The sequence below is a fragment of the Acomys minous genome, assembly GCF_964271855.1.
Source record: "Acomys minous genome assembly, chromosome: 9".
In the NCBI taxonomy this organism is placed as follows: Eukaryota; Metazoa; Chordata; class Mammalia; order Rodentia; family Muridae; genus Acomys; species Acomys minous.
Window position 1 is genome coordinate 114,819,262 of NC_140490.1, and position 13,511 is coordinate 114,832,772.

At 41.4% G+C, this 13,511-nt stretch overlaps 1 protein-coding gene across 2 annotated transcripts in view; it reads right to left on the reverse strand.

Moving 5' to 3' along the window:
- The window catches only part of TRHDE (thyrotropin releasing hormone degrading enzyme), a 371,512-nt gene extending 358,276 nt beyond the window's left edge, over positions 1–13,236 (reverse strand). For both annotated transcript variants that reach the window (XM_084795149.1, XM_084795148.1), the window contains exon 1: positions 12,300–13,236. In XM_084795149.1, the coding sequence (XP_084651275.1) occupies positions 12,300–13,219 (920 nt within the window). In that variant the 5' untranslated portion in view covers positions 13,220–13,236. The remainder of the gene's footprint in view (positions 1–12,299) is intronic.
- Positions 13,237–13,511: the final 275 nt, after the last annotated feature.

Consider the following 13,511-nt stretch of genomic DNA (forward strand, 5'->3'; position numbering starts at 1 on the left):
TCCGGCATATACAGATAATAAAACTGAAATCTAAACACTATCCTCAAATGGTAGGAAACCCTTGTGGACCTTCACTGGAAAATATCCATACCCTTGCATCTGAAATCACACAATCTACCTATGCTAAAATAAATGACTTTGAAATCTACTAACTCTTCGCCTGCAAAATTCTGGCTCCAAAAGCTCTTTTAGCCACACCAACTTTGATGTTTCTAAAACTTCCCCCAAATAAGAAAATACTCAACTCTAATTCCAAAACTATTGTAAATCTCTGTGGGGATAAAACGGGGGTAAAGAGCCCATCTCTGTGAATAGGTGCAGCAGGCAGGCAAAGAGCAGACATCGCTGGTTCACAAGATCTTCATCCTTTCTTAGGACCATAAGCTATACTTCCATTGCACAGCCCAGAGAGTGCTGGCTTTTAGAAAAATGGTTCACCTTACATATGGCTTCAAGATTTTTTGGTTGATTGGTTGGTTGCTTCGTTTTGTCTTTGAGTTTACATTACCTACATCAACTGAAATCAAGAAATATTACTCTAGTGTGATAGAACTTGAGCTATGTGATTGGGGGGGAGACCATATTTATACAGCTTTTATTACAGTATATTACTGAGGTGCTTTATTTTATTGCAAATCATTAATCTCCTAGTATTTCTAACCTATGAGCTGAATTTTATCATAGATAATGTACACACTGGAACAAATATTGTTTATATATATATATATATATGTATATGTATATATATATATAGTGGTCAAGATAGCCATTGCTTCAGGCATTCACTGAGGGTCTTAGGATGTGTTCCCCATGTGTAATGGGAAAGAACTATGACACCACACACACACACACACACACACACACACACACACAGAGGGGGGAGGGGGAGTGTAAAATAAATAAAGACTGTGCAACGTATAAACTAAACAAGCACATATACATCAACTAATACAAGTTTTCTGATAAATCTGTACTCCACTCAAACTAATTAGACAACACTATCATGCACTTTCAAAGTCTACAGTTACAAAAGAAGACTCTCGAGTACTTTAAGAGCACTTTTATAATTAAGATATAATTTGTAATAAGAGCTGAAGATTTCAGCTATAAAATTTGCTATAAGACAAGTCATCACCAGACCCTTCATAACACATTTATATAAATTCTCAAGTTGTTTCTCTTGAAGGCTCTTTTCTCCATGAGTAGCTCTGCACCATGCCCCTCTCTATGGCTTGGGGCATACGTGACTAATATTATGTGATACTTTTTCATACAGAACTTAAACTTGGCTTTACAATTAACTCTAATGATACAGATACAAGGAGATGCTACCCATCACTACAAATAGACATGCATCTTGAATTTGACTTGCTGCCCAATCTCTATAGGTTGCCATGTGTGTCAGCTCTTATTGGCTATCTCTGGGTGAGCCATGGGGTATAAATAGTCACACCATTTTTTTTAAGTATGGAGTCTACATTTATTACCATTTATAAATTTTAAAGTTGCATTTTTGAAAAAAAGGAAAAGGAAGGCTTTTTAAAATTGATTGTTTGGGGAGGGTTGAGAGTACCTTTCAAACAGAACTAGGCTCCCTACATACCAGAACCGGTTAAGTGACTAAACTGCCTGAACTTATTTTTTCATTAGTAAAAAGAAAATATTGTTTTTCTTGGCCGTTCTTGTGAAACTGCCAAAATGATAAAATGTAATAATATGTGAGAAATAGGTTTTAGTCATAAATCTTTATACAAACAAAAGATTAAAGGTGGAAGAAATATTGGAAACAAATTATTCCACTCCTACAAATTTCTAAAATAAAAATGTACACCCAGTAAAGTTTGTCAAAAGGCACACAAGCAATTGGCCCAATGCTGGCCCTAGAACTCACATGTTCTTTATCCAAATAAAAACTAAATACATTCCAAAAGCAATAAAATTAATTTCCAGCAATAACTTATAAAAATGATTTCACTCAATTCTAGGTAGTAATGAATAGTCTTTTTAAATGTGTGGGAATCATGACACCTTTCTGGTTATTTTCTATGGATAGTAATACAGTTTTGCATAATGAGATATCAACACCTTTATGTTAAAATGTGCTCACTCACACACAGCTTTCTCTTCTCAGGCCTTTATATGACATAATGCTTCAGAATCGTATCTTTCAACTTATTAATTTTAAAAACCTACAGGGATTAGTAATCCTTTCCTGGGCTATTTAAAAACTACTATGGAACTGCACATATGAAGAAAAACATTTCCCTTCAGTGTTCATATATCTGAGCACTTCAAGTTTAGTCGTTGAATAAGTAGATATACTCTGTTAAGTGAAGCTTCTCACTGGATTAGGTATGTGAATTATTTTTAAAAACATGCATCCATTTGTTCTTAAAGTCTTCATAATCAAATTAAATGTGTGTGTGTGTGTGCATGGGACGGGATAACCATTGAGATGTAACAAGAATAAATTAATAAAAAAATTTCCAAAAAAAGAATTTATCATTAAAGACATTATAATTAAAATGTATTATTTTTAAGTAAAAAATAAAAGATGTCTCTGACATTAAGTAAATAAAGGGTAGGAATTTACTAGAGGGAAAAATCTAAATACATCTGAGTCAATATGAAATTAATAATCCAAATATTTATACATAGGAAGCACCACATTGTGCAGTCTTTTGGCCTTACTCAGTAAATACTGATAGGGATTGTAGCAGTTTAGGCAGGTCTCAAAACAGCTATCAAGATCGTCCAGTGGCTTTTCCTGCAATTAATATTCTTAATGAATTCATACACAAAGTACATATCTATGCAAAGAGGGCTACCATATATTCTGATAATGTCTAAATGAGGAAATACCAATTTCACAGTCTGGCACCTGAGAATGATTGCAACTGAATTTCAATTCAGTATTTAGAAAAATCAAAAGAGGTCCCATGGCAAAGAAAAGCACCTAAATTGGGTTGCATGTAAAGTCTTTTCTAAGTTCACGATCTCATAACTAAACAATTGGTAATAAAATATTTCCCAAATATAACGAATTTCCTTTAAAAAATATTTAATTACACTACCACAAAATAGTTGTTGCAAGTTCTTCAGTGTATTTACTCCTCTCAGTCAATTCAATACTGAGTGTTCAAAGTGTGTGCTCTTTTTTCCTATAAGGAGTGTGGTTTAAGTATGAAATATGGGACACACAACAGATATGATGTGGAGTAGTTTATTATATGGGGAGGGGTACCCCAGAGAGAAGGAGAGAGGGAAAGACAGAGATGGAGGAGAGAGGAAGAGGAAGAGAGAAGTAAGAGGTAACACACACACACACACACACACACACACACACACACACACACACACACACGAGATGGGTTTGTGCTTTTATATAACCCTGAGCAGAGGCACACCTAGCAGCAGGCAAGTAATGATGTAATAGGTTGCTGGGCAGACTGGGGCAGTATGCTAACAGTGTCAACCCTAGCAATATGTCTAAATACAAGCCTGAACAGGTATTATAACCAAAAGCTAAGGCAAACAAGGGAAAATGTATGAAGTTGTATTTGCTCAGTCAGAGCTTCTCAGTCTTCACATTACTGGCAATTTAGGCTGGGGAATCATTCATCATGTAGGATGTAAATCAGTCTGTACCCACTAGAAACAGAAGACTCTACTGTCCCAGATCAGGTGGACAAAACTGTCCCTGCGCACTGTAACTCTCCTCTTGAGTAAACGTGCCTCTGTCGGGAACCTCAAGCACCAGTGACTCAAAGGCTTTCTGGACAAGGAAACTTAAGAATTGCCCTGAGGTCTCCTAGAAAGATGTAGCTGACGGGTAAGTCAGGCTTTACGTTGGTCCTCCACTGAGGGGATGTGGGCTCTCTCTGGCATGGACTCTCTTGCCAGCTTTTTTATTACTTCCCCCTGATGAACTGCCTTCCCAGCCTCAGAGGAAGAGGAAATACTCAGTCCTGATGAGACTTGTTGAGCTGGGGTGGGAGAGAGGGAGAGAGGGTGGGCCTAGGAGATGGGGAGGGATGGGGTTACCACCAAGATGTAAAGTGTATAGATATAAAAATAAATAAATAAATACGAACTATTCTAAGAACGTGGATGGAAGTTTAACCATCAGAAGCGAGAAGAGCATGAGCCGACCATGCCGAACACAGGAAAGCCCTTCTACAAAGAGTTTGACACACATGTGGAGCTGCTATCCTGACACTTCTTTTGCCATCTCTGGTCCTATCAAGTTCAGTGTCTACATCTCACCTGCTTCAGGCTGATAACTCTCTTCTCTAACAGACAGAACCAGTTTCCAGCTGACGTCCTCAACAGAACGCGATCCCTGTAGGGTTTTAGGACTAGGATCCCATTCCCATTGCCTACATTTCATGATCAGCTTCAACTGCAGAAAAGAAGATTTCCTTCTTGTTTTCTGCCATTTAAAACTTCAAAGAGGCTTCTAGAAAGAGTGTTTTAAAGAAGAAAATAATGATGTTGGTGCCTGAGTTAATTTGAGGTGAGTTTGAGGTAGTGGCAGGATGCCACGTATGAGAAACACAGGAAATTAATTAACATATGAAACCACTTTAAAAGACGGCATGAATAGGAGACATACATCATACATACACACATATGCACACACACACACATATGCACACACACACATATGCACACATCATACACACAGTCATACACACACATCACACATGCACAAATGCGCATGTTCATGAAAACAGCAGAAAGAAAAAGAAATAAGAAGGTAACAAGGACAAGTGTTTCGTTGTCTGTTTTCCTCTTCCTCTCTTTTTTTAAAGTGTCATTTTTATCTTTTAATGAATCTGCTTATTAGCATAAAAAATTCCACTCCCCAAAAGTGATATTCTGGAAGTGTCATTCCAAGAATGTCACTTTAGCATAACTAGAAAAAAATATGAGCAACATGCATATATTTTAATTCTCCTCTATCTAAAACAAATTATTTTATTTTTTTTCTAACAATTTGTCTATTTGACATTTTGCTTGAGCTAAGACGTAGGGCTTGAATCTCTGCACTGCCTCTGAAGGGTACAAAGAATTGATTTCTTCTCATTTCTGCGGAAGTTCACCAGGCTCGGTACTTGTGTCAAGTCATTATGATAACATTTAGCAGAAGTAATGCATTAACGTTGGTTGATAATGCCAACAAATTACGGTACGTGATACAAAACAGTTTCTGCTCCATTATTTTCAGCTTGCCTTTTTCATAAAGGTAAAACATGCAGAGAAAGTAAGCATTTGCATAACACTTAGCATGAAGATTGATTCATGACTTTTCAACTGGAATCCAACAAAACCATGAGAACCCCACATATGGCAGGACGCGTTTACAAGGTTTACAAGGGGCTCCTCTATGACTACCATGCAGTGTAGATTTTTTTTTAATTTAATTCTATTGCAACTGCTACTGATGTTGCAGTGTCACAATAGTTCAAGGTCAGTCATAAAAGCCGCCAACCCAAATCAGTTACAATGATGCTAACTTCTGAGACTAGTTTGTTATATGGTCCTAGATGCTGCACTCGACATTGTAGAGTCCACCAAGTTACAAGGTCATTGAAGTTACACATGAACCATTTCCAAGTTTAGGTTGTTAATCAAAATGCAAATTGTTACTCAATGACAAAACATTTTAAGCCAAAATGGGTCTTTGTTTAGACTGTGTGTTTTTATGTACTTCAATGAGTCATTAAACCTCTGCCACTTCAGAGGAGAAGCACTCTTGCTGAATATTCAATGCTCTGAGCAAGTGTGGAGTCTATTTTTTAAATAACCATTTTAGTAAACTAAAAACATAATGCAATAATGCCAGCAATATGTATGTAGGAAGCGGTGCATATGTGAATAATCGTGTTATAAAAACAGAGCATAATACTCGTAATTGCTTTCCCATTTATGTAGTACTAAATACTCTTATCAAAAGTGAGTACTCAGTCCTGGATCAGCATTGATAAAGAGTAAAATAATGCACTAAAATGACTTTCCCAGGTCATAATAATAGGTTTTTCATAAGAATAAATAAAGTTAGTGTCTGAGGTTCATTTGTTTTAGATTGGGTACAGGCAAAGCAATGTGCTAGCATCATAAAGCATTGCTACTGTCAAACCCACATGAAGACTTGGGAGCAATATGTAAGCCTAAGACCCGGTCCTTCGATACTTAGCATTTGTCTGCCTGCTGTAATAGCACCAGGCTGAGCCTTCTGTGCTGGGTGGCTGCTGGCGGGGTGCTGTGAAATAATAAAAGAGTTTTGCTTTTCTTCTCTTAAACAATCTTTTTGGCCCTCTCTCTGCTTCATAAGATTTTATCTCAGCCTGGGACTCTGTAGCCATGAAACGCTACAGCTCTTCTTGTTACTGGCTTCTTTCATGGTGGCAAGGCTTTGCTCCTTCCTCCCCTTGCCTCCATGAACTCTGCTTGGGCAGCAAAACAAAAAGCAGACAGAGGAAGGAACGCTGTGACCTTCCCTTTACTATGAGCTTTCCCCCAATATCCACTAAAGGGGAAAGCGCCAAAGCCGAACCGTCAGCTCTACACCACCTTGTACCTGCCTACATATCAGATTGCTAATCATGGAAAGTGTTCAATAACACTGAATACCCACAGACACTCTTGCAAACTGTCAGGTGTAATTCTCTGTGTTCATACAGTTGTCACGACAACTCTATAAAACAGTTTCATTGTCCCTGTTTTCCAGAGGAGGACCCCACAGAAGTAGTCCATAGCAGAGTTAGGACAGAGCCAAGCAGGCAGGTTAAGGACTCCCTGCTTGAGAAGAATAACCACACAAAACATACACACACACACACACACATATACATAGATACATACACACACACATATATACATACATCTCTCCCTCCCCAGCAGAACAACCAAAATATACAAAATAATAATAATAATAATAATAATAATAATAATAATAATAATAATAATAAATAATGTAAAGAAAACATAATTAATGGTTCTTTTTAAACTTCCTTTAACTGATGTTTATTTATTTATTCACTTTTCATGAGAAAAGGTCTAGACCAGTACAGTAAAATATCATCCTGGTTGTAGGTACGCACAAGGAGGACTTAGTCACACCCTTCCTACACAATGATAACAGAGCTCCCTAAATCAATACTTTCCAAGCACACCAAGGCCAAAAAATGAAGAGGTGGGAAGCCTGGATCCTGCACCCCACGCAGCCCCTGACTATAGTCTACATGCCTGCCACCATTATCCATCTGTGCCTGTTCATGAATCTTCTAAGACTGTGTCTGGGAAAGCAAGAAGAGGAGGGTGTAATTTTTTCATCCTTGAATCTTCCCAGAATATGCCTAGAAAAATCTCTATTTGTAACAGAGAGTGTCCAGTCTCCAGTGATGAAAAGTAAGATGGCAGAGCGCTTTGGAAAACCAACTGCAGGTGCTGCTGTAGATCTGGGAATATCAAAGAACACATAAGAAACCAAGAGAACAATGCTGCTGCTGATGCAGTGGCGATGAGGATGCCAGTAACGGTTCTGCTGGTAGAAACCAATGGGGAGTCTTGTTGCGGGGATGCGGGGATTGTAAGGACAAAGGAGGGAAGGCCTGGTTTACAGAGCATGGCACATTTAAGTTTCAAAAGGGAATAGTTGTTTCTTATGTTTTTGGATTACTCTTTGAAACCACACTTGATGTGGTGACTCCTGGTCTTCAGTAAAGCTAGACCACTCTCTATATCATTGCCTCAAGCCTGTATGTGTGTGTGTATATATATATACACACACACACACACACACACATATATATATATATATATATATATATATATATATATATACAGTAGTAAAAACACACTGTACAAACCAGGTAAATACTGGGAAAGTCCATTTTCCATTGAGAGATATCCAGAACAGATAGGATCTGTTCCAAGTTGCACTAAATATGTAAAAAACACACTCTAGCTGATTTTACTTTTTCAAAAGATCTAGGTATTCTCTCACTATCTAAGATAACCAAATGAGATGGAAAATACAAAAAAAATAAAATAATAAAATAAAATACCACAAGAGGAAGACTAGATGCTTGAATTTTTCTACCAGAATGAATCATTATTTAATGACCAGGACTTTGTTGTTGTTGTTGTTGTTGTTGTTGTTGTTGTTGTTGTTGTTGCACTGTGGAGAGCACGTTGACCTATGACCAAAACCCAGCACAAGACTCATCTTAACCAAATGGCTATGTGTGTCTGTCTGACAGGAAAACATTGAGTCAAATCTATCAAGAAATCATATAAAACTGGGTTCTTAGCAAATGAATGAATAAATGCCCTCTGGGCTTTTCAGCTTACAGCCTTCTAGATAGGGAGAAGAGAGCATACACACCCCCGCTCATTCATGTGAAACTCACTAAAGTGAGTTGAAGGGATAGGGTTTCTAACACATGAAAGCAATGTGCTCAGTTTCTTGCATTTACTATCATCGGTCATAACTGGTTAGTAATAAAAAAGCATACAAAGCATCAAACTGTGTACAATAAAACCACAAAGGAGTATGTGCCTACCAGGAAAGTAAATCCATTATATTCCACAGACTTTGGCAAAAGGGTGGCTCCCAACTCCCTTTGAGAACCACAAGAATTATATTTTCTTTCTTTTTTTTTTTTCAGAGATCATGGCTTGGCTCTAAACAATTCTTTATAGGAAAAGAGCATCTATTTTTATTCTGTCTTCTGTCACTTTAGCATGTTACAGACCCAATCAAAGTTTGTCAAAGAAAAATAGTCTCTTTTTCAAAAGTGAATAAAATGTTCATTTACTTTGGGTAAATTTCTGCCTTCAATCCGACCATCTGGATCTAAATTAAGGTACCCTACTTTGAACATGGGTGTGCACACCATCTGGCTACCCAAAAGCGGCAATTACTTCAGGTAAATGAGCATTCTTGCCTAATTCTAAGCAAGTGTACTCTCCTATAAGAGACAGTGGCATAAATACACGCCCCTTTTATCTGCCTGCTGCACATCTCTTTTAGGAAAAAAAAAGTAGTATGCGTTCTAACTATAGGTGATAATTTATTATATGTGTATAAACATCTTAATTTTAGGATAACTTTCTATTTCCAGTATTCAACAGGTGATGAGCATTCTCCTAACCAACTGAATAACTAAGAATGGGAGATTTGCCCATGAATAAGAAAGCTTGGGCTTCACTGGGACGGTTTGTCTACTGTGTGAGGTAATACAGTCTCCCTGTAGGACAAGCTCTGGGACTCTCCAACATGTAGTGAAGGGTAAAGCCTCCAGGGATCAAAGGGCACATGGTCAAATCCCCTCACCAGAGTCCTTTCTTACTCTCAGCCAGTTAGTGCACACCTAGGAACCTTCCCTCAGTAGTCTACGGCAGGAAGCTCAGAAACTGCAATCCAGCCTCTCCTCTGTCATGGAACTCCTACTCACAAAAATTTCTTCTCTAGGGTCTCTGAGAAACTAGACAGAAACTAAGAACGGTCAGTTGGTACAGAGGTACTGTTTACACTGGGCTAACCAAAGTAAGGAAGCCTCTTTTAAGTATTTCAAGTTACTCCGTGTAACTACTGTTGGCAGATTAAATATTTGTTTTCACTACAAAAAAAAAATCATCCCATAATTAAACTGGCAAAAAAAAATGATGATTAACTAAAGATCAAGATATGTAATCATTCATCAAATGAAAATTCTGAATTTGCATCTCTGTCATTTTAGAAAATGGGTTTTAAATGCCAATTTATGTTGAATTTTTAGGACAAACTCATTATCAATAAAAGGCTAGCGTTGGCTGAGTTCCTAATATTGGTCAGCTTTAAACTCTTTTAAGTAAATATAGTAACAAGAACAACAAAAGTTGATGTATAGAATGTTGGTACACTTATGAAATTGTTGGTATACTTATAAACTTAATATTAAAAATATTATTTTTGCCTTATCTACTCCATAAATAAAAGTCAATAAATTATAACATTCACTCTGCTATTGGGGTTGGAAGACAAAAACTTTCTCTAAGATTGTGTTTAGAAATGAATCCATCCTGGGATTTCCCAAACATTGAATCCAATGTTTCTTTTGGCTAGTACACGCACATCAGGTTAAACTTCCAGCCAAAGTATTTACATCTCTAGGGAAAACTGAAGGAGAAAAATCTGAACACAAACATGGGCTGTGGGTACAAGAAAAACCGTTACAGGGCAAGCGGAAACATCTGGTCGTTTTTAGAGTCCTCTTAATTTGAAAGCACTGACCAAAACAAGCTGGGTTCTGCCAAATACATCTTGGCATGGATTAAGGGGGGGAAAAAATCACAGAATTTGAGAGGGAGTATTTTCCTCACCACAGTGAAGATTTATCAGTGATAATGTGTAACTCTCTCTGTTAACATTTCGACACGATGAGCCTGTTTCCAAGCGTAACGTGCAAACCTGCCTCCTGTGCTTTTTGTGCATAATTTATGTAATTTTCAGCTTACAAGATATCTTTAATCTGTAATCTATGCTAGATGAAGCGGTGGCGAAGGGTTCAAGTTATCCATGCCAGTTCCTGGGTGTTAAAAGTGAATGATTATTGTATTAATTCAGAGGAAGCTGCCCCTATCGCACTGTTACTAGCACGCGGAGGGCTGTGCGGCGTCTCGTAGGGTTGTGTGAGGTTACTTCACAGCACTCTATAAATAATAAAACTTTTGTACACTTCCACACAGCCTCTAACACAATAACTGTTTCTGCTAGTTTCCAAGCACCATGAGCACTGGTCCAGGGCTGGGGAAACCAAACTTCAAGTTCCAGTCCCTGATGACAGCCTGTTGACCTCAGGTGCCCTGGGCTGCTCTGAGCCCCAGCTTCCTGCTGTTACCAAGACTCAGCAGAGGAAAGAGAAGGCTCTGCTACACTATTTACTAATCCCTGGCCTAGCTATAGATAATGATTTCATGTATTAGTTCACTCTGGTTGTTTGTCTGCCTTATAGTCGCTTAATCAACTGGAGCTATTTTTAATGAAATGAAAACAAGGCTGGTCGGTACACGCATTCAGCAGCACACGAGAAAGCTTAGTACCATAGGATGCTCATCTGCACTTTGAAGCACTGCACAGCAGGCTTGGCCTTGGGTAAAGTGCTTTTTCAAGGCCCTATTGATCCATCCTATAATGGAGAGTAGTGCTATTGTTATCACTACGTCAGAATTTAAAATGTAAGCTCTGGGTCCCACTTTGCGGACCCAACTCGAATTATGACTTTCCTGAGAGCCTCCTGTTTTCCCACCTGTAAGACAGAAAGCACTGATGGCTGCCTGAACCCCACAGGGATCAAGCAAAACTTAGCTCACCAGAGGTGTGCAAGCAACACTAGAGGCAGCTGTTAATCATTGACAAGAAGCGTCTGCTCTACACCGACACCTGCTTCCTCAAACTTTCACCACAGCTGTGAAGCTCTGGCCTCAGAACTGTTGGTTCCAAAGCCCCAGCGTCTCAGAAACTAAGAGAATATTGCCCAAATCTAACCCAGCAAAGGAACTGGAGACTGACTGCTAGCTCTCTCTCTCCCTTCTGGCTTCAGTCATTTCTGTTGGCAGCAGCTGAGGAACTAAGTGGAGCCTGAAGCCCTCCAGGGACATCCAGTGCCTTGGAGGCCCCTCTCTGGGAGTCTGACCATGACAACTGCTGCTCCAGTCCCCAGCCCCCACGACCGCCTTCCCCTGGAACTTCTCTTTGTGCTCAAAAATCTCCACTTGCAATTTGGAAAAACTTTGCAAATCCAAAGCCTGGCCTTGTTCTGAGTCTTCATAGTCAAGGAAAGTGGTCATGTCGAGGGGAGGGGGCGTGTCTGCCCTGACCTGAGAGCTGGGTTGTGCTGCTGCCTGCTCTTTGATTATCAAGTATCTATTTCACTCCATGGTAACCTAGGGAGTTTTGTCATTTATTTGCCATTATTTATGACCAGAAACCTTTAAGGGGAAAGTCAAAAGCCCAGGTGGCTACATTAAGTCAAGAGGAGTAAAGTCCCAACTAGAGGAAGGGCAGCATTCATCTTTTGTTAACGCTAAGTTTGTAGACTTAGCAACAGTGAGAGGCCAGGCATCAGGGAGACCCTTATGGTTCTAGAGGACCTTCCCACCCCACCTTGGTTTCCTTCCCCCATCCCCAGGTTCCTGGATATTGGAAGCCAGCTGGGTTCCCAGGTCGCCTGCCTGCGCTGGCTTGCTCGCTCAGCAGTGCGAGCCGCCTGGCGGGGTGGGGCGGCGCGGGGCACCGCCTCCCTCCATACCTTCTCTCCCCGTGGATCACGTAAGAGCTGCGGAAGAAGCCCAAAAGCTCGTTCTCTATCAGTGCATTGTAGATAATCTTCAGATTGTAATTCCTCTGCGCGTCTAGGGTTCTATTTAACACCACCACCAAGACCTGCGTCTGTGGGTAGAGGAAAAAGCCTGCTACCGGGACAGCCCCGAACGCCCGGTCCTCCGCCACTTGCACCTTCTCCACCGCCACCCGGGAGGCGTGCAGCACCACGTAGCGGGTGGCATTCCGGCACGCGATCTCCACGTTGACCTCCCCAGAGAAGGTGAAGTTCTCCATGAAGGCGGTGAGCATCAAATTGTAGTGCAGGGGCTTGAGATGGCCAGATAAGCGCAGCTGAGTCCAAGGCTGCCACTGCTCTGGCTCTTCCTCCGACGGCGGCGGTGGCGGCGGCGGCTGGGCAGACGGGGTCCCCCGGGTGTCCACCTCGCCGGTCTCGCGCTGCAAGGATTCCCCACCCTCGTTGTCGTTGCGCCGGGCGGATCCTGGGTAGCTGCTGTTGCCGCCGCGCTCAGGGAAGCCCCCGAGGCCACCGTCGGTGCCCGGCACCGCCGCGCTCGCTCCACACTCGTCGAAGCGCAGGCTGAGCAGTACAGCCAGCATGGTGACCGCCAGCAGTGCCACGATGGACACGGCGAAGGCCAGCACGAGCCGCTTGTGCACCGCGATGTGGCGCTCAGTGGTGCGGGGTCGCACTCCCACCGAGTCAGCCCACGGGTCCGAGAGCCCCCTGCCGCTTGCCCGGAGCGCGGCGGCGTCTTCTCCCATGGTGGCCGCAAAAGGTGAACTGCTCTTCTCAGCCCCCTCCTCCTCCTTCTTCTTCCTCTTCTTTTTCTTCTTCTTCTTTTTCTTCTCCTCCTCTTGCTCCCCCCTCTCGCCGTCTAGGGCCATCACACCGCCTCCTCCTCTTCCCCCGCCCCCTCTGACACCCCCAGCGGGCGGGCCACCAGGGCCACCTCCAGCGCAGTCATCAGAGAGTGCACGCGGGCGGAGGGCGCGACGCCGGCTGGGACCCTAGGGAGGCCAACCCGGTTTCTTTTAAGACAGATTCTTGTAGCCGGCGACGGCCGAGATGACCCTCTTCAGCCCCGCCTCTCTCCGGACACCAGCTGCGGATCCTGGGGCAACTAGCTCTGGGATGCGCCCAACTTGGGGAGCGTGTCGCTCGCCGGGTGCGCGAACT